This window comes from Ochotona princeps, chromosome 29 (assembly GCF_030435755.1).
Source record: "Ochotona princeps isolate mOchPri1 chromosome 29, mOchPri1.hap1, whole genome shotgun sequence".
Lineage (NCBI taxonomy): Eukaryota > Metazoa > Chordata > Mammalia > Lagomorpha > Ochotonidae > Ochotona > Ochotona princeps.
The window spans coordinates 17899009-17918150 of NC_080860.1; the positions used below are offsets into that span (position 1 = coordinate 17899009).

A 19142-nucleotide genomic window follows, 5' to 3' on the forward strand; every position below is an offset into this window, starting at 1 on the left:
GATGGAAAGTGGAGCAGCTGGGACGTGAACCGGCGCCCATATGGGATCCCAGTGTTTGTAATGTGAGGATTTAGCCACTGAGCCATTGTGTTGGGCCCATTCCTTGGTTTTCTTGCTTTGTTTTGTTGACTGGAAGGCAGGCAGTGGAAATACCCTCCCTTCAGGAAGCCTTCCCTGATTGCCTCAGAAAAGATCAGAGCATCACCTGCCTGGGCACTGGCTGGGCCAGCTGCCTGCCCCTGTGCCCACTGTGGGTGCTCCCGCTGGCAGTCCCCCAGGGAGCGAGTGAGAATCCCCACCTGCTGGTGGGTGGGCTCTGCAGCGGCTCTGGGCAGCCTTTGCTGGGAGCAGCTGTGTCCCCTGGGGGCCCTTCCTGTCTGGGTCGTGGCGATAATTTTAGCACGGAATCCGGAAGCCCCGCAGCAGCAGCTGCTCACAGCCCGTGTACAAGAGCAACAGAGCCATGCGGAGGCCTGGGCCCTGAGGCAGAACCTGGACCTGCCAGGACTCAGCTGGCCCTGGGTGGGGCGGGCGGGGGAGGGAGTCCAAGGGAGCAAGAAGGCAGAGCAGGGCAGGGAGGAAAAGGGGTTGTGCCAAGGCCCTGAGGCCACCTGGAGGGACAGCTGAGGACGGCAGGGAGGGGTGGGGTGGAGAAGGAGAGATGGCAGCATAGTGAGACAGGTGGATGCACAGACCAAGCAGAGCTGGGTGCAATGGGGCGTTCTGTCCCGAGGTTTCAGGCTTGGAGTGGGAGAAGGAGGCAGCGGTTTCTGTGGATTGAGCATAGAGGAAGCCAGTGAGTCCCCACTGTGGCCGGAGTCACAGACCCCGCAGCACTCAGGTGAGAGCGGGAGGGCTCTGGCCCACGTTATACCTGCCACTGCTCCCCCACGGCGGCCTGGGATCCCTGTGGCCCTGGTGTCAGCTGCAGTGTGAGGCATATGGATGTGTGAAGACCAAGAACGGGCCCAGCACTGGATCTGCAGTGGGAACTGCCCACTCCCTGGACTACGTACCTCATTGTTCCTGTCAAGAAAATGGGCAGGTTAGAAAAGTCATCTGTCAACAACATGGAGGCTGGGCTCTGTTCTACCAAGGGGAGGGGGCATTGGGGACCCTAGGGTGGGGGGCCCTGCCTGCAAACTAACATGCCTCTGCTCTCGACTCCCCCAGCCAGAACACCCAGGCCAGGCTGCTCAGTGTTGGGGGTGGGGGCCCTGGTGAGGTCCACGCTGGATCAGGAGGAGCAGTAGGCAGATGGGCAAGGCCGGTGACGTAGCTAAGGCTGGGAAACAAGGAAGGACCCCGTGCTGCCTCTGGCCAAGGCATGGAGCGTCACCCCTCCTTCTCCAAGGTGTAAGGAGGTGACAGCATCTCCCACTCTTACTAGACCGACCCAAATCTCGGCGTCACCTTGTGAGGAAGGTTAGTACTGCAGATGGGTAAGCAGGTGGGGTGGGAGACCCTACATCCTACTTAGGTAACTTTGATCATTGTCTTCCCTGCTGCCACACAGACCGTTAAGCAGTGCCCCCTGCTGGCTTAGGAGGGCTGGTGCAAGACAAGTGGGTTCAGGATCCCAAGGCTTTGGGCCGTCCTCTACTGTTTTCTCAGACCACAAACAAGGAGCCGAATGTGAAATGGAGCAGCCAGGACACAAGCCAGCACCCATATGGGTTGAGCCATTGCACCAGCCCCTCATTTCTCATTTCTAGGAAACAAGTACAACGTACTGGGTTTTGATTGTTATTTCACCCTTTCATGAAGTTGTTAACGCTTGGCCACTTCATGAAAACGGATTCTAATTTTTTTTTACTCATGTTCCGGATTTTAGTAGATTAGGTGCAGTTCATGTTGTCATGGACACTACTCTGGTTTGATTTGGGCCTCGGCATCCACGGGCACGTCAGCACGAAGTGTCATTGAGCCTTATTCTCTGCCTTGTTTGTCTCGGGGCGCCCCCTACAGATTAGAACATGTAATGACCTGGCACCTCCCAGCAGAAACTGTCCACCAAGTGTACAAACCCCATGTCTCTCCTGTTAGAGGCATTCCTTATATTCCACAAGTTACTGTTGAATGCACACATTTGACATTACAGCATCAGTTAGTGGGGCCAGCACCATGGTATAGGAGGATAAACTGTTTTCTACAGCGCCGGCTTACCGTATGTGCACTGGTTCAAATCCCAGCTGCTCCACTTCCCATCCAGCTCCTTGCTTATGGCATGGGAATGTCATACAGGATGGCCCAAGTGTTTAGGTCTTTTCACTTACATGGAAGACCTAGAAGAAACTCGGCAGAGAGGAAGATGCTCCATTCAATGATTCACTCCCCAAGAGGCCGCAACAGCCAGAGCTGAGCCGATCCAAAACTGGGAGCCAGGAGCTCTTCCAGGTCTCCCACACGGGTACAGGGTCCCAAGGCTTTGGGCCATCCTCGACTGCTTTTGCAGGCCACAAGCAGGGAGCTGGATGGGAAGTGGAACAGCCGGGACATGAACCGGCAGCCATACGGGATCCCAGCACACGCAAGGCTAAAACTTTAACTGCTGGGCTACTGTGCCAGACCCAGATTTATTTTATTTTTATTGGAAAAGTAGATTTTACAGAGAAAAGGAGAGGCAGAGAGAAAGATCTTCCATCTGCTCTTCACTCCCTAACCGGCTGCAAAATCTGGAGCTGAGCCAATTTGAAGCCAGGAGCTTCTTCCGGGTCTCCCACGTGGGTGCAGGGTCCCAGGGCTTTGGGACCTCCTCAGCTGCTTTCCCAGGCTATAAGCAGGAAACTGGATTGGAAGTGGAGCAGCCAGGACATGAACCGTCCTCCACATGGGATGATGGCACTTGCAGGTGGAGGATTAGCACGTTGAGCTATCGCACTGGGCCCTGTACATTAACTTTTTGAAACGCCGGTGCAGAAGGCTTAACAGCGGTAGAAAACCCTCTTTCTCTCTGCTCCTATCACAGCCAGTTTGGTGGAAGGCTCTGGCTATAGGGAAATGGGATTCCGCAAAAATACTAACGAGGGGCAGAGGGTGCGCTATGTCTCTGCAGGAGCCGGAGGCGGGTGGTCGCCGGCGCGGTGGATAAAGCCGGACTACCGGGCAGCCGCAGGATGAGGTGGACGAGGCAGGGAGACCCGAGGAGGGCTGTGAGGAGGCAGAGGCTCTGTGCTGCTCCCGAGCCCCACATGTGCCGCGTGCAGTGGCTGCCTTCGTGTTAGCCAGGCCGGCGCTAACTCCGTCCACGACGGAGCTGCACGTGTCCGTTAGAAACTCTCGCATTTCTGTGGCCAAGGGCTCTCCGCTGCTTCTGCCCTGTAACGTTCGCCACTGTACGGGTGTTGGTCCCATCATCTGGTTCAAAGGCGACCTGGAGAGCTTTAGACGAACGGGGCAGGAAAACTGGTGGTATAATGGGACCGATCAGTCCGAGAGAAATGGGGATTCCTCTACTGGCTTGGAAGACAGTGGCAAATACAGATGTGTTAATGTATGGTGACATCCTTTATATCCAATTGCATGTGTGGGTAGCAGTAAGAAACATGATTTAAATCCTGGGCCCCTACTCAAAATGGGGGGCTCCTAGGGTCTCTGTGGCTTTAAATAAATCACCCTTGTGAATGAGGGAGGGGTCCCCGGAGGCCCTGGGAACAGGAGTTAGCTGGTTGAAACACCACAGAGGACCACGGGTCATGTTTAATGTATGAGATTATAGCTTGATGATTTCCACATAAATCATGCATCTATATGACCTAACCTTGTAACTGAGCAGTAAAGATGAGACGCAGAAAGCTCATGTGCCTTTGAGCCTTGAGCCACTTAGTCCTTGCTGTCACAATCTCATGTCTGCGGATTAGCATTCTTTGAGCACCCAGCTCTCAGCCCCGGCCACTGCGAGCTGCCTCATGAAACTGCGGCTCCTGCCACCCATGTGGGAGACCTGGAAGAAACTCCTGGCTCCTGGCTTCAGCCTGGCCCAGCCTTGAGTTGTTAGGGACAATCTCTCCATCTCTCTCTTCTCTCCCTGTCTCTGTAACTCAGCCTTTCAAATAAATTTTAAAAAAAATAAATTAATTTTTAAAAAAAGGTTTGGGGCCCAGCGTGGTGGCCTAGTGGTTAGAGTCCTCACCTTGCACAAGCCAGGATCCCATATGGGTGCCGGTTCTAATCCCAGCAGCCCCGCTTCCCACCCAGCTCCCTGCTTGTGGCCTGAGAGAGCAGTGGAGGATGGCTCAACAACTTGGGACCCTGCACCTGCATGGGAAGAGACTCCTGGCTTCAGATTGGCTCAGCTCTGGCCATTGTGGTCGCTTAGGGAATAAACCAGTGAATGGGAGATCTTTCCATCCGTCTTTCTCTCTGTAAATCTGTCTTTCCAATAAAAATAAATGAGAAAAATACTCTTAAAAACAAACAGTAAAATATCCTTTCATGATAAGCATTATTTCACTTGTATTTTTTTTTTCTTTAAAACGCCATGTGTTTCTAGAAGTTCCATCGAGTTCAGAGCACCTAGGCTCAAACCCCAAACACGACCAATAGCTGGGCTCCAGCTTGCACCTGCCCTAGGGTCCCACTTCCCCTGTAGTGGCGGCCACCAAGGTCGCGTTGTCACGGGATGAAAAATTTTCAGGACTCCATCGGGTTATCTTGTGCAGACAGGCCTGTATCTGAAAGTCCCCCCTGTTCCCAGATAAAAAGTTTCTGTAAGTAAAACTAAAATTAAGGCCATTTCATGAGAAACTGACCTGTACGACCCTGGACCCTGCCCTGCCTGTTTCCGCCTTTAGAAGCCCTGCAAGTTACAGTTAGGGGCTGTTCCTCCTGCAATCTCAGAATTTCAACAAAGACCCTTAGATTAATCCGGCTGCAGTGATCCTATCTCGCTCTACTCCCAGAACTGCATCGGGCGAGGGAGCTTTCTGCAGGGCCTTGTCCCGACGCCTGCATTCCTGTGCTCCTGCAGGCCCGTGGACTCTGCTTCCTGTCCTCTGGGCGCCCTCGGCCTTCCTGCAAGGCCTCCCAGGGCTGCCACCCGAGAGCGCTGCAGAGACCGGTGCGTCGGCCCGGCCCTGGTCCTCGGGCCTGGGACAGGAGGAGGCACGGGCGGAGGGAGCCGGGACGCGCGGGGTCCAGGCCGGGAGTCCGGGGAGGACTCGGGGGACGCGGCGACCCCCTTCGCCCAGCCAGGAGCAGGTGCACGGGGCCGGGGCGGGACCAACTCTGACCAGAGCTCACTTCCGGTCTGCAGAGACGAGCCCGGGCCCAAGCGAATAAAGAGCGAGTGCCCGTTCAAGCCTGGGAGCTGCGGCAGGGGAAGCATGGAGGACGTGCAGCAGCCGCCCTCCCGGCCTCGGACCCAGGTGACCGCCCCGCCGGCCTCCCCTCCACGCTGCGCGCCTGCGCGTGCGCCTCCCGAGTGCGGCCCGTGTGCGTCCCACTGCGCCTGCGCCTGGGTCTCCCCTCGGCTGACCGCCCCCCCACCAGGACTCTGTACGCATGCGTGTCCGCTTCTGCCTGGAAGATACACTGCGCACGCGCTATCCTTTCGTTTCAGAACCGCGGCATGGTGCGATCTTCATCGCGCATGCGGCATGCTTGCTGCGCGCCCCCTGGCGGCCAAGGCCTTTTTGCAATTTGTTATTTTTTGTTGTTTACGGCCAAGACCTTTTTTTATTTGTTTGTTTGTTATTTTTTTGTTGACGGCCAAGGCCTTTTAAAAAGACTAAGGCCAGAACTCTCAGGCCCCTCTTCTGAATGCCCTGTGCCCTCCTGCGACTCCAGGAAAGGGTGTTTCTGATGAGAGATTGCGGGCTGGCGTGAATCACGCGCCTTCACACTGGAAGGTTAAGGAAGGCCACGATGTTCATGGACAGTGGGCGTGAACAGACGTCCACAGGCGGCTGTGAGCTTGTTGACAGCCCAAGGCCCAGAGAGGCAGTGGATCCCAGAGCAGGGCAGCTCTGGCAGCAAGCATTTCCCAGGTCCAGTTCTGTCCTCCACACCTCCATCAGCTCTGACCTGGCCTAGACCCACATGCAAGGGACGGAGGCAGCCAAAGACGCCCATACTGCCCACCATGTCTGTGAGTTCTGCAGCCTGGGCCGGTGTCTCTCGAACAAGACTTGGGACAGCACCCTGCTTTCCAAATCCCGCACCCTTCCCCTGCTTTGTGTCTGCATGGCACCAGTGCTGTGTGAATATCCTGTGTTACTCCTTATTCGTTGGCCAGGGAGGATTTGTGGGTCCTGTCTCTTGTCATCTCCCCAACATCTAGAGCAGTAGGTTAATTGCCCGTGGAAGGGAGACAGTACATCTCTGTTCACTGAACTAACAAACCAGCATTGTAGGTGACCAGACACCTGGTCACCTCCTTGGCTTGCAGAATTTCCCCTTCTCTAAGCTCCTGGAGGAACAGGTTGGTGGAAAGGAACAGTGGGAGTACAACTCAGATTTTTCAACCCCAGACATTATGTGTGGAGAATGTTTTCCAGTAGGGGGGTCCTGGAGGGGAATCCAGGAGCTGCTGTCCCATGTGCGGGGCTGAGTTTCACACCACTGGGGTCCCATGCCACAGCAAGCCTGGTCAGGCCAACCACAGCCAAGCCAAGAAGACCCAGGACAGCTTTCCGAGTGAGGGTGGAGTGGGGTCCGGGACTCAGAGCAGTACAATGAGGTTCCTAAGCCACCCAGAAGCCCTGTGGCCCAAGCATCTCTCCCTGCCTTGGTCTCCATGTCCCTGCCTGTGCAGTGCAGACAACATGGGTGCTTGGCTCAGATAGACTGGGATGCTGTGGGTGCTGCCTCTGGCCCTGGGAAGGCAGGGTGGGTTGCCACGGGTAACCATGACTCCTCCCCCTCTCTCTTGGAATTCAGGGTAAGGTCCTGCTCCTGACCGTATTGTCGGCTGGTATTGGTGGGACATTTCAGTTTGGCTACAACCTTTCCATCATCAATGCTCCGACCTTGGTGGGTATTGTTCATGCCCCAGAACCACTGCACCACTGACCGAGCAGTTGCGGAGAGAGGGCTGACCAGTGGCCCATGGCCAGTCCAGCATCACACTGAGTGGCGCTTTCTCTGGTTCTTTATCTTGGCACTGAGCTCCCAACCCCATTGGAATTAGCTCAGTGATCCCTGGCAGCTTTTGTTCTTTGTAATGAGTCTTTTGGGAACCCTGAGTTTAAGGATGCTAATGAGTTTAGGGCTGGAGCCCTAGGAGGCCTCAGATTGGAGGCCAGGTTGGAGGGCCAGAACTTCCATCTGGGGGTGGGGGTGGGGGTGGGAGGCAGTTCTTCCAAGAGGCCCTCTGGAAAGTGAAACGAGAATGAAGATGAAGCTGTGAAAACTCTGGAACCTCTGCCAGGTGTCACACAGCAGGTTAAGTCACTGCTTGCCATGCCGGCATCCCACATTGGAGCTCTAGTTCCAGATCTGGCTGCTCCACTTCTGATCCACTTCCCTGATAATGGCCTGGGAAAGCAGCAGAAGATGGTCTAAGTTCTTGGGCCCCTGCACCTATGTAGCAGACACGGAAGAGGCTCCTGGCTCCTGGCTTCAGGCTGGCCCAGGCTGGCTGTTGTGGCCATTTTGGGAGTGAATCAGCAAATCAGAGATATCCCTTCCTTCTGCCCCAGCCCCTGCCCCTCCCTTTCTCCCTCTGCTTCTCTTCTTTTTCTTTCTTTCTTTTCTTTTTTTCTTTTGAAAATATTTATTTTCTTTGTATCACAAAGTCAGATATACAAAGAGGAGAGACAGAGAGGACGACCTTCCATCCGATGATTCACTCCCCAAGTGACCGCAGCGGCTGAACTGCACCGATCCAAAGTCAAGGTCCAGGAACTTCCTCCAGGTCTCCCACACGGGTGCAGGGTCCCAAGGCTTTGGGCCGCCCTAAACTGCTTTCCCAGGCCACAAGCAGGGAGCTGGATGGGAAGTGGGGCTGCTGGGATTAGAACCGGCGCCCATTTGGGATCCTGGCATGTTCAAGGCAAGAACTTTAGCCGCTAGGCTACTGCGCCAGGCCCTCTCTTCTCTTTCCTCTCCTCTCCCCCTTTTCCTTCCCCACTCCTCCCCTCCCCACTCTCCTCCTCTTCCTCTATGTCCTCTTCCTCTCTGTCACTTTGCCTTTCCCCTATGCAAATCTTTAAACAAACAAGCTAACAGAAGTCTTGGAGCATGAGCTGCTGTTGAGCTTCCAGGTTTGTTGGGACCACGTTAAGGTGCCGGAAGCTGGTCCCAGGCAGAAGCTCCCAGCCCCATGCTACACCCATGCTGGGACCTGGCTCTCTGTCCCTCCTCCCTCTGGTCATTCCTCCAGCCAGCAGGCACAGTGGCTTGCTGAGCTCTGAGAACACTGAGATTTTCTCAAGAGGGGAAGGGTGGTGGGCAGGGTGGCTGGTCATACTACAACACTGGCTCTGGTCTGGGCTCCAGAGTTTTTCTACAACTTCCTCTTCTATGTCGCTCACCTCCCACCTCCCATGCCTCAAGAGGTCCCCAGCTTACAGCCATGGCTCGCAACTGGCATCTGCAGTCGGGGGGGAGGAGGGGAGGTCATGGAGGCCCCCTTTTCCTCCCCGTTCCCATCACTGGCCTTAGGATACTGACTGGCCTCTCTGTCTGCAGTACATCCAGGCATTCACCAATGAGACGTGGCTGGCACGCACTGGTGAGCCGCTGGCTGACCACCTGATCCTGCTGGTGTGGTCTCTCATTGTGTCCCTGTACCCCCTGGGGGGCCTCGTGGGGGCACTGCTGGCAGGACACCTGGCCATTGCCCTGGGAAGGTAAGGTTCTTCCTGGATGGCCCCCAGCAGACTTCACTGAAAGGCATTGTGAAGGCACAGCAGGTGCAGGACCCACACCTGCTCCCTGCCCAGCCTCTGGATGTGGCTACAGCTTTCCTGGGAGAGTCCCATTTTCAGGGGGCATTTGGGAAAGGAACAGTTTCTCAAGAGAGGAGGGGTGGTGGGCAGGGTGGCGGACTCATTCTATTTGCCCTCTGACCTTAAAGGAGTATTTCCCCATCCCCGTGCCCCATTTCCTTCCTCTGATGTTGTTTTGGGATAGCAAACCTGGTTGGTATCAACAATGGGGCTAATGTTACGGTACAACAGGGTGATGCTGGCATCCCATATGGGCATCTGTTTCAAGCCTGGCCACTCTGCTTTCCAAGGATGGTCCAAGTGGTGGCATGCCTGCGCACACCTGGGACACCCAAAAGAAGCTCCTGGCCCTTTGGAAAATGAATCAGTAAATAGAAGTTAAAACTTTCCTCTCTCCCTTCCTCTCCCACACTACTACTCTGCTTTCCAAATATTTCTCTTTTTTTAAAGATTTATTTATTTTCACATAATTGCAAAATAATTAAAAAAAAACAATAAATCTAAAAAAAAGATTTATTTATTTTTATTACAAAGTCAGATATACAGAGAGGAGGAGAAACAAAGAGGAAGATCTTCCATCCGATGATTCACTCCCCAAGTGACCACAACGGCCGGTGCTGTGCTGATCCAGAGCCAGGAACTTCCTTCAGGTTTCCCACACGGGTGCAGAGTCCCAAAGCCTTGGGCTGTCCTCCACTGCTTTCCCAGGCCACAAGCAGGGTGCTGGATGGGAAGCGGGGCTGTCAAGACTAGAACAGGCGCCCATATGAGATCCCAGTGTGTTCAAGGTGAGGACTTTAGCCACTAGGCCACCACGCCGGGCCCCATTGAGGATTCTGTCATCTCAGGGTATTGGTCAGGTGCAGAGTGTGATGTGGGCAGTGCCAGGGTTGGAGCGGGAAGGACCTGCCCAGGCAAGCCACAGTGAACCCAGACCTAGTAGCTGTGATGCTCATGGCCACTCCAGTGCAGAGCTCTGATGCCTGGAAACAGGTCACACACATCCCAGACAAACGCCACACACATATCACAGACACACACAGTGCAGATCACACCGCACAGGTGCCACACACACACACCCCACACATGCCATACACAGCACAGATATATACCAGACACAACACACCCATCTCAGAGGCACATTCCACACACTCACACAAACACTACACACACTTATCACATATATACATGTGTACCACACACTCACATACACCACAGGCACACATTGTATACACATCACACACAGGCACACACACACACACTGTACAACACACCACACTCACATCCATGTGCATCGCACACACTACACACATACTACAGAAACATACCACATACTGCATAGGCACACCCATCTCACACACACACACACCCCTCACATTATACACATGGACCATGCCATAGTCACCACACACACAGGTCACACAGCACAACACACCCACAGGTCTGTGTAATCAGGCTGGAGTTGCACAGAGGGGTCTCTGGTCTGAACCTGGTCCTCCTCCCTGCGTGCCCTGCACAGGAAGAAGTCGCTGCTGGTGAATGACGCCTGCGTGGTGGCCGCCGCCGTCCTGTTTGGCTTCAGCCGCAGAGCGGGCTCCTTCGAGATGATTCTGCTGGGCAGACTGCTCGTGGGGGTCGGTGCAGGTACCAAGCCACACCCCTGGTTCATGCCTTCACTCCTTTTCTTTTTTTCCTTCATTTGTTCTCTTCAGTTGCTTTTTTATTTCTCAAAATGATTAAAAGTAGTTGATCTTAAGCCTCTTACCCAGGGGCTGACAAAATGGCTAATTTTCTACCTCCAAGTGCCTGCATCCCATATGGGCACCGGTTTGTGTCCCAGCTGCTCCACTTTCCCATCCAGCTCCCTGCTTGTGGCCTGGGAAAGCAGTCGAGGATGGCCCAAAGCCTTGGGACCCTGCATCTGCATGGAAGACCTGGAGGAAGCTCCTGGTTTTGGACTGGTTCAGCTCTGGCTGTTGCAGCCACTTAGGAGTAACCAGCAGATGGAAGATTTTTCAGTATCTCACTATAAATCTGCCTTTCCAATGGAAAGGCTGGTTCACTCCCCAAGTGACCACAACAATGAGCTAAGCCGATCTGAAGCCAAGAGCCAGGAGCCAGGAGCTTCTTTGAGGTCTTCCATGTGGGCCCAGGGTCCCAAGGCTTTGGGCCGTCCTCAACTGCTTTCGCAGGCCGCAGGCAGAGAGCTGGGTGGGAAGTAGGGCAGCCAGGATATGAACTGGTGCCCATATGGGATCTCGGCGTATGCAAGGTGAGGACTTTAGCCACTAGGCTACTGCACCAGGCCCAACTCCTGGCTTCAGATTGGCTCAGCTCTGGTCGTTGCAGCCACTTGAAGAATGAGCCAGCAGATGGAAGATTTTCATTTCTGTCTCTCCTTCTCTCTGTGGGTCTGCCTTTCCAATAAAATAAATACATCTTTAGAAATAAGTAAAAATACATTTTAAAAGCAGATAAGCATGGAGAAGGAGATACAGAAAGAAAGAATCTTATATCTGCTGATTCACTCCCCACATGGCTGCACAGACCAGAGCTAAGTTGATCCTAAGCCAGGAATCCAGAGCTTCTTCAAGGTCTCCTATGCGGGTTCAGGGTCCCAAGGCTTTGGGCCATCCTCAACTGCTTTCCCAGGCCACCAGCAGGAAGCTGGATGGGAAGTGGAGCATCTGGGGTACGAACTGGCACCCAAATGGTATCCCATTGCATGCAAGGAAAGGATTCCGCTACTAGGTTATAATACCAGGCTCACACAGTGGCTTTCTAAAAAAGATTTATTTTTATTGCAAAGTCAGAGTTACAGAAAAGTGAAGGAGAGAGATTGCAATCTTCCATCTACTGGTTCACTCCCCACATGGCTGCAGTGGCTGGAGTTGGATCGGTCCAAAGCCAAGAGTTTCTTCCAGGTCTCCCATGTGGAGACAGGAGCTGAAGCACTTGAATCATCCTCCACTGCTTTCCCAGGCACGTTAATTAGCAGGAAACTGAATCAGAAACCAGCAGCAAGTACTGCAACCAACACCCATGTGGGATGCGAGCCCCCCAGGCAGAGGCTTAGCCTCAATAAATAAGCATTTGGAAAAAAGGGGGGGAGTGGAGATCATTTGTGGGAGACTTCGGTTGGCCCTTAGTGGGGCAGGAGTCTCACAGAGTACCCAGTGAGAGAGTCGCCCTGGAGACTAGCACACAGCAGGGCAGGGCCTGGGTGGCTCCCAGGGAGGCTGAGCTGCTGCCACACCCACTCTGTGCACCTGTGCAGGGCTGAGCATGAATGTCCAGCCCATGTACCTGGGGGAAAGCGCTCCCAAGGAACTTCGAGGAGCCACGGCCATGTCCTCAGCCATCTTCACAGCCTTGGGGATCGTGATGGGACAAGTCATGGGCCTCAGGTAAGCATCCCTCTCCTTGGGGCACTAAAGTGGTCTCAGGGAGGTCGAAAAAAATTCTTTCTTTACTAGACATTTCCCTTGGTGTCCATTAAGTTGATTAAGTCATTGCCTCTTGTTTTTAAGATTTATTTAGTTAGTTGAAAGGCAAAGTCACAGAGAGGGGAGAAAGAGAGAGCTTTCACCCATTGATTCAATCCCCAGATGACTGTAATGGCCAGGGCTGTGCCAGGCTTTCGCCAAGATCCAGGAGCTTCTTCTGGGTCTCAAAACAGGGGAGGGGGCTGAATGGAGACCCCTGGGGAGGCGAGCTGTAGGGAGGCAGTGAGCAGAGGCTTGTACCTTGCTGGTACAGAAACAATGGAGGGCATAGCAGGTCCTGTGCCAGCAGCCTAGCAGGTGGGTAAGGTGTAGGGGCAGGGGTGAGGGCTGTGACATGGAAGCACCTGGGCCAGCCTCTGCCCTGCCTCCTGCAGAGAACTCCTGGGGGGCCAGCAGGCCTGGCCCCTGCTGCTGGCTAGCTGCGTGGTACCTGGGCTCCTGCAGCTCATCTCCCTGCCCTTGCTGCCAGAGAGCCCGCGCTACCTCCTCATTGACCGTGGAGACACCAAGGCCTGCTTGGCAGGTGAGTCCCTGCTGTTGGAAACTGCCCCCTCCCAGATTGCCCTTGACCAAGGGGGGAGTACCTCTCCACTGCATCTGGGTTCCTGTTTCCTTTGTATCCTTGTCAGGGCATCGCCATTGTGGTCCTGGTACCTCAAGGTCATGATCTGGTGCATAATTCCAGAAGCTTCTATATTGGAGACGGGGGTGGGGAGGCAGGGGAATGGGAGGTGTGGGGAGGGGGCTGTCCTTGAACGTTGGTCAGTGAGTAGATCCAACCCAGCTGCTGGGATCCAGGGATCCCAGCCAACGAGCCACAGCTGCATCACGTGCCAGACCTCACCACCTGACACCTAATGGGCAATGGCCATCTTTTATCAGTCAACTGTGAGCACAGTAAGGATGCCCAAGGAACCACTGTGAACGCTCCGGCCCAAGACATGACTCATTGACTCTGTGGGCTGGCTGCTGGGTTCTGCTGATTTCAGCTGGGCATGCTGGTTCTGCTCGTGGTTCCCCAGTCCAGCCTGCTCTGGGCTGGTGCCACTCAGCTCTGCTGCCCTGGTTTTTCCCTCTCCCCCTTGGGACCAAGAGGCTAGCCTAGAAATGTTGTTGCGATGGTGGTGGCAGGGGCACAAGAAATCAAACCCGGTGGTGCAAACACTTTCTACAGCTTGGTTCCCTTGTGTCCGTTAGTATCATGTGGGCACATGGGACTCATGCAATTGATCCAAAGTTAGGAGGAAAGATAGGGACCCTTGATTATTGTGCAACCATGACCGATGATGGCTCTCCCACTTGCCAAGTATGCCCATGCCCACCTAAAGATACCCGAGTTGTCATCCAGTCATGGTACTGAACTTGATCTCAATTTTTGGATCATGTTAAGTCTATACATGCCTTTTTAAAATTGGCTTGATGGGCATGGCGGTGTGGCCTAGCGGCTAAAGTCCTTGCCTTGAAAGCCCAGGGATCCCATATGGGCGCCGGTTCTGGTCCCAGCTGCTCCACTTCCCATCCAGCTCCCTGCTTGTGGCCTGGGAAAGCAGTCAAGGACAGCACAATGCCTTGGGAACCTGTACCCGTGTGGGAGACCCCGAAGAGGTTCCTGGTTCTTGGCTTTGGATCAGCGCAGCACTGACCGTTGCGGTCATAGATGGGTTTCCATTGCCCAAGTGTCCCCCTACCTGGTCTCAGAACCAATACTACCAGTGTTAGTATTACGCGCAGCTAATTCCCGCAACCTGGTTCTTTACCGTGAGCTGAAAACACCAGACGCAATGAGGTATCTTGCCCAGTGGGGCAAGAACGGGGGGAGGGGGCGGTGTGGAGAATAGCAGGGAAGGGGAAGGGAAGCCGGAAGGAGAAGAGAGAGAAAAGAGAGAGAGCCACACCTGGGGGCCTTTTTGTCTGCAAGGTGTGAGGGGCGGGGATTGGGAGGGATTGCGGGTAGGCCCCAGGGGATTGGTGCCTGCAGGTGAATGCCTGCGGATGATTGGTGAGTGGGCAGGGTTGGGGAAGGGGCTGGAAGATTGGAGGTGGGATTCTCAGGTGAAATGCTGGGTTACATCTGATTAGTGGATGGCTAGGCCAGCGCGAATTTCTTGAGTTGTGAGGAAGAAGAAATGGCGCGGGGTCCAGGGTGGGGTATTCGAATAACTCCTTACAACCAGTGAGGGTGCTTCTGTTGTGCCGGATTTTGAAATCCCCAGATAATCAAGTCTGAAGTCGGAGCTAAGGCATAAAGGTGGTTTATTTAGGTTAACCTAGGTCTCCCAGCCACCTCCGCCAGACCAGCATGGCTGGGCGGGGGAGGGGCAGCCGCAGGGAGAGCAAAAAGAGAAGGAAGCTTGAGCCAGAGGGCGAGAGCCCAAGCCCCCCAGTTCTTATACGTTTCAGGTTATTAATTATACAGTCATTATTTAGCAGGCTTCTATTGGTGGGTTTGAAGCAAGCAATTTTTAAAAAGTACAAATTGATGAGCTATAGGGCGGTGAATCTTATCAAATACCAGGTACCTCCTTCCTGAGGAGTGGTCTGCCTACATGACCTGCCAGGTGTCTTGCCGGGTGTCACGTAGACTATCAGGCCTGGAGTTCACACAGCCCCCAGCCAAGCCATTGAGGCAGAATCACAAAAGGCAGAAAACACCCGGGTTCTTCACTTCAGAAAGCTCCTGGCAGCGCAGACACCGCAACTAAGTTGATGTTTGAGGTGACTACATCATCTCAGAGTGCCTGATTGGAAACCTGAATTCCCTGTTTGCAGACCAGCTTCCTGCTAATACACAACCCGGGAAGCAGCAGGTGATGGCTCTGGGTACTTGGGTTCCTGCCATTCCCGTGTGCAAGACTCAGACTGAGTTCCAGGCGCCTGGTTTTGATGGGACAGCCCCTGGATGTGACCGGGCCTGGGAGTCCATCTTTGTGTGTCCCGTGGGCGGAGGGCAGGGCAGCGCAGGGGGCTGGGGACAGTGGAGCCAAAGGCCCCATTCCCTTCAGCGCTGCAGAGGCTGCGGGGTACCCGGGATGTGGCGCTGGAGCTGGCTGAGCTGCAGCGAGAGCGGGCCGCCTGCGGGAATGACGGCCCACGGCGTGCGTGGCAGTTGTTCAGCGACCGGGCACTGCGGAGGCAAGTGATGAGCCTAGTGGTGCTGGGCAGCGCCATGGAGCTGTGCGGTAACGACTCGGTAAGGTGCAGGGCGCGGGCGGCGGTGCAGGGCAAGCACGTGGCGCGAGGCTGAGCCCCTGCCCGCTTGCCGCAGGTGTACGCCTATGCGTCCTCGGTGTTCCGCGCCGCGGGGATGCCCGACGACAAAATTGCTTATGCCCTGGTGGGCACCGGCTCCTGTGAGCTGCTGGCTTCAGTCCTGAGCGTGAGTCCCCCGCCCGCACTCTGCGACCCAGCCCTTTCCGAGCTAGCAAGCACTGCTTGAGCAACTGCTGATTACTGCCTTGGTGAGAAGGGGAGCTGAATGAGGCCGATGGCTGGCATTGTCCCTGACCTAGATTTCCAAGCAAAAAGCTGTTCCCTCTCCTCCTCTGCTTGTCCTCTACCCTCCCCCTTGTATGCCTTCTCCCCACTCCGCCCTCCTCCTCTGCCCAGTATGTTTCTGAATGCTCCTGGCTTTCTTTGCAGTGTGTGGTGGTGGAGAGGGTGGGCCGGCGCCTCCTGCTCATGGGCGGTTACAGCCTCATGACCTGCAGTGGGAGTGTCTTCACAGTTGCCCTGTGCCTGCAGGTAGCACGGGAGGAGGGGACTGGTGTGGGGATGGGGGGTGGGCAGGTGCTGCTGGGCCTCACCTTACCCCACCCTTGGTAGGACACCTACCCCTGGATGCCCTACCTAGCCGTGTCCTGCGTCTTCAGTTTCATTCTCAGCTTTGGCATTGGCCCTGGTGAGTGGGCCCAGCTGTGGGTGGCTATGTGAGCCATTGCCCTGGGGAGTAGCTTGGGGAGAGCAAGCATGGGAGTGTGCCCCTGCCAGAGTGGGCATGGGTGCCGGAGAGCAGAGAGGGGTGCCTGGATTGGCTGGGCTCCTAGCTCCTGTACCCTTTTTGCAGCTGGCGTGACGGGGATTCTGGCCACGGAACTGTTTGACCAGACAACGCGGCCTGCTGCCTACGTGATCTGTGGGGTGCTCATGTGGGCCATGCTCTTCCTCGTGGGGCTTGGGTTCCCCTTCCTTATGGTAAGATGATCCCAGTGTGCCCATGCAGGCCTGGGAGGTGGTGGTGGTAGAGATGGGGTGGGGGGGTGGTCTGAGGAGAAAGGCCCCACCCTCAGTGTTGACACCAGGCCTCACAGCAGCAGCCCAAGAGACACACACCAAGGTGCCCCAGGTCTCTAGCTCTCTCTCACCTGCACAGGAGGCCTTGTCCAACTTCCTGTATGTCCCTTTCCTCTGCATCTGCGTGTGTGGCGCTGTCTACACCGGCTTCTTCCTTCCTGAGACCAAAGGCAAGACCTTCCTGGAGATCTCCCAGGAGCTGCACAGACTCAACTTCCCTGGGCGGGCCCAGGGCCCCACATGGATTGGCCCCCACATTGTCCAGTCCACGGAGCTCTAGCTCAGCAGGCACAACCCAGGATGTGTGGGTGGTGATATGGAGGAAGGGTTAAGCCAAGCCAGTGGCTACCCTTTCCTTTGCCTCCTGCTCCCTGGGCGCCTTGACTGTCTGCAGTCACCTCCCCCTGCATTTGACGCGTTTAGTGAGCATCTACTGTGCATGATCTTGAGGCCAAGTGCTCAGGAACCCCTGGAAAGCCAGGGAGCTGCGTTGCACATCTAAAGGCAGTTAAATGGGAGTCAAGGACAGGTGGCATTGAGCAAGTGCAGCAGCAAGGCCTGCCCCCGCCTGGAGAGCAAGGGATCTGACTTCTGAATGTGCCCAAATTTGAATGCAATTGTCTCTACTGAATTTTGCACTTGGCTAAGTTTTGGGCGTGGCCATGATACACCTCCACCATCAGGCTAGCACCTTCCCAGTTGCCCTGAAAGTACCTCCTGCTTCCGGCTGGCAGTGTGACCCCACTCCATCCCCCAGCCCCAGGAGGCCAGGCTTTGCTTTCATACCACTGTGGGCTGGACTTCCTTGCCTGGCTGACACTCGGACACAGATCCAGGATGTGTGAGTGCTGTGTGTATCTGGCTTTTTGAGATACATGCCTGTGGTTGTGTGTTAGGATGTATTTCTCTGTGTGAGATGTCTGTTTACCTGCTGGTGGATATGTGGGTCACTTCTGATCCTTGGCCATCACAAATAAAATGAATCATGGCTACACAAATGGCAGTATAGATGTTTCTGTTGCTTTGTGTCTTGGTCCCTCCAGGTGCGCGGACACAACCACCATCAAACAAGCTGATTTATAAACAGGAAATTTATTCCTCGTGGTTCTGGAGGTTGGGAAATCCAAGTTCAAAATGCTGGTGGATCAGCTTGGGGAGGGCTTGCTCCTTGGTCACAGTTGGCTGCCATCTCACCATGTGCTTCCTTGTGGAGGGACAATAGAATCCTCTGGGGTCTCTTACTTATTTACTTTAAAGACAGAATAACACAGAAGAGACACACAGATCTTCCATCTGCTGGTTGACTCCCCCAAATATGTGCAATAGCCAGGGCTGGGCCAGGATGAATCAGGAGTTTCTTCTAGGTCTCTTACCTGGAAGGTGGGAAGATACAGGGATCCAAGGATTTGGGCCATCCTCTGCCTTGTTTCCTAGGTGTGTTAGCAGGGAGCTGGATCAGAAGTGGAGCAGAATACTGAACTTCCAGCAGCCACTGGCTGCTGGGAACACCCGGGCCAGATCGGAGTCCATGCTTGGGACCCTGGCTCCAGCTACCATGACCACATGGTAAGCTGGGCCTGGGCCTGCCTGGGCACAAGAGGCTTCTGCTTTCCTGGTGAGTATGCTGGGAGGGGATCTCTTGGGCACAAGGCGGGCCTAGGCTCCACCCTCTGCCAACATTGTGTGGCAGGTGGGACCAGGGGAGTGCGACCTTGGGGTCTGGGTACACAGAACTTTCAACAACTCGGGTTGAACTCCATGCTTGGGACCCTGGCTCCAGCCACGATAACCATGAAGTAAGCTGGGCCCCGGTGGCTAGTGCACCATTTGGTGCCAGGCTCTGCCTGCTGAATGCCCGGCAGAAGGCTCTGGGGTCTTGGGGGTGTGGAATTGCTGCCTAGGTACGTCCATGTTGAGGCCACTATGCATGTAGGTGAGGAATCAATCCTGAGGGACTCCCAATGACAGGGTAACTTTTCCTTGAAGGTAAGTGAGGGTACTGAGACCAGCTGGTTTGGGAGAGACCAGACGATCAGAGTGATACACCAGCCCACTTGTGAGTCCTGTGTAGAACTTGTTAGCACCAAACAATGACCACCACCACACACCAGTCCATTGAAACCTAAGACTGGGGGCTTGTCTAGCAGAACTAGATCCTAGTACCCGATAGAAAGATGGATCAGAGGACGGGTTACATTAGGCAGGGCCATGACACTAACCAGCCTATGAGAGAACCATGCCCGGGGGTAGATCCTGTGGGGGATGTGAGGTCCAAACCCAGCGGAAATACTATTTCCCCTGGTTAGCTCAAGAGTTGGGGTGGTGATGGACTGAGCTAGGTGTAACCATGAAACCTGCCATCACTCACGGGTAAAGGAACCAATAACAGTCTGGGCAGGTCAAGGCAGCAGCACCCAAATGGCATTCTTAAATAGGGTGTGGGGTGGGCTGGGCT

At 54.8% G+C, this 19142-nt stretch overlaps 1 protein-coding gene across 4 annotated transcripts; it reads left to right on the forward strand.

Moving 5' to 3' along the window:
* Positions 1 to 4582: 4582 nt before the first annotated feature.
* SLC2A11 (solute carrier family 2 member 11) lies at positions 4583 to 17460 on the forward strand. Of its 4 annotated transcripts, XM_058656773.1 has the most exons (13): positions 4583 to 4709; positions 5255 to 5366; positions 6880 to 6972; positions 8632 to 8792; positions 10411 to 10535; positions 12169 to 12298; positions 12772 to 12920; positions 15400 to 15587; positions 15663 to 15773; positions 16037 to 16138; positions 16220 to 16295; positions 16461 to 16588; positions 16767 to 17460. In XM_058656773.1, the coding sequence occupies exons 2-13, from the start codon at positions 5325 to 5327 to the stop codon at positions 16965 to 16967; spliced, it is 1506 nt and encodes a 501-aa protein (XP_058512756.1). In that variant the 5' UTR covers positions 4583 to 4709; positions 5255 to 5324; the 3' UTR covers positions 16968 to 17460. The 4 variants fall into 4 exon arrangements, with proteins under 4 accessions (XP_058512756.1, XP_058512755.1, XP_058512758.1 ...); XM_058656772.1 differs by lacking the exon at positions 4583 to 4709 and having other exon boundaries at positions 5117 to 5366; XM_058656774.1 differs by lacking the exons at positions 4583 to 4709; positions 5255 to 5366 and adding an exon at positions 5810 to 6088.
* Positions 17461 to 19142: the final 1682 nt, after the last annotated feature.

Bases quoted from the DNA above. Each gene is read 5' to 3' on its own strand.
- SLC2A11 (XM_058656773.1), top strand. From the start codon at position 5,325: ATGGAGGACGTGCAGCAGCCGCCCTCCCGGCCTCGGACCCAG. The intron at 12,299-12,771 runs GTAAGCATCCCT...TGCCTCCTGCAG, and splicing joins GGACAAGTCATGGGCCTCAG to AGAACTCCTGGGGGGCCAGC. The intron at 15,588-15,662 runs GTAAGGTGCAGG...CGCTTGCCGCAG, and splicing joins AGCTGTGCGGTAACGACTCG to GTGTACGCCTATGCGTCCTC.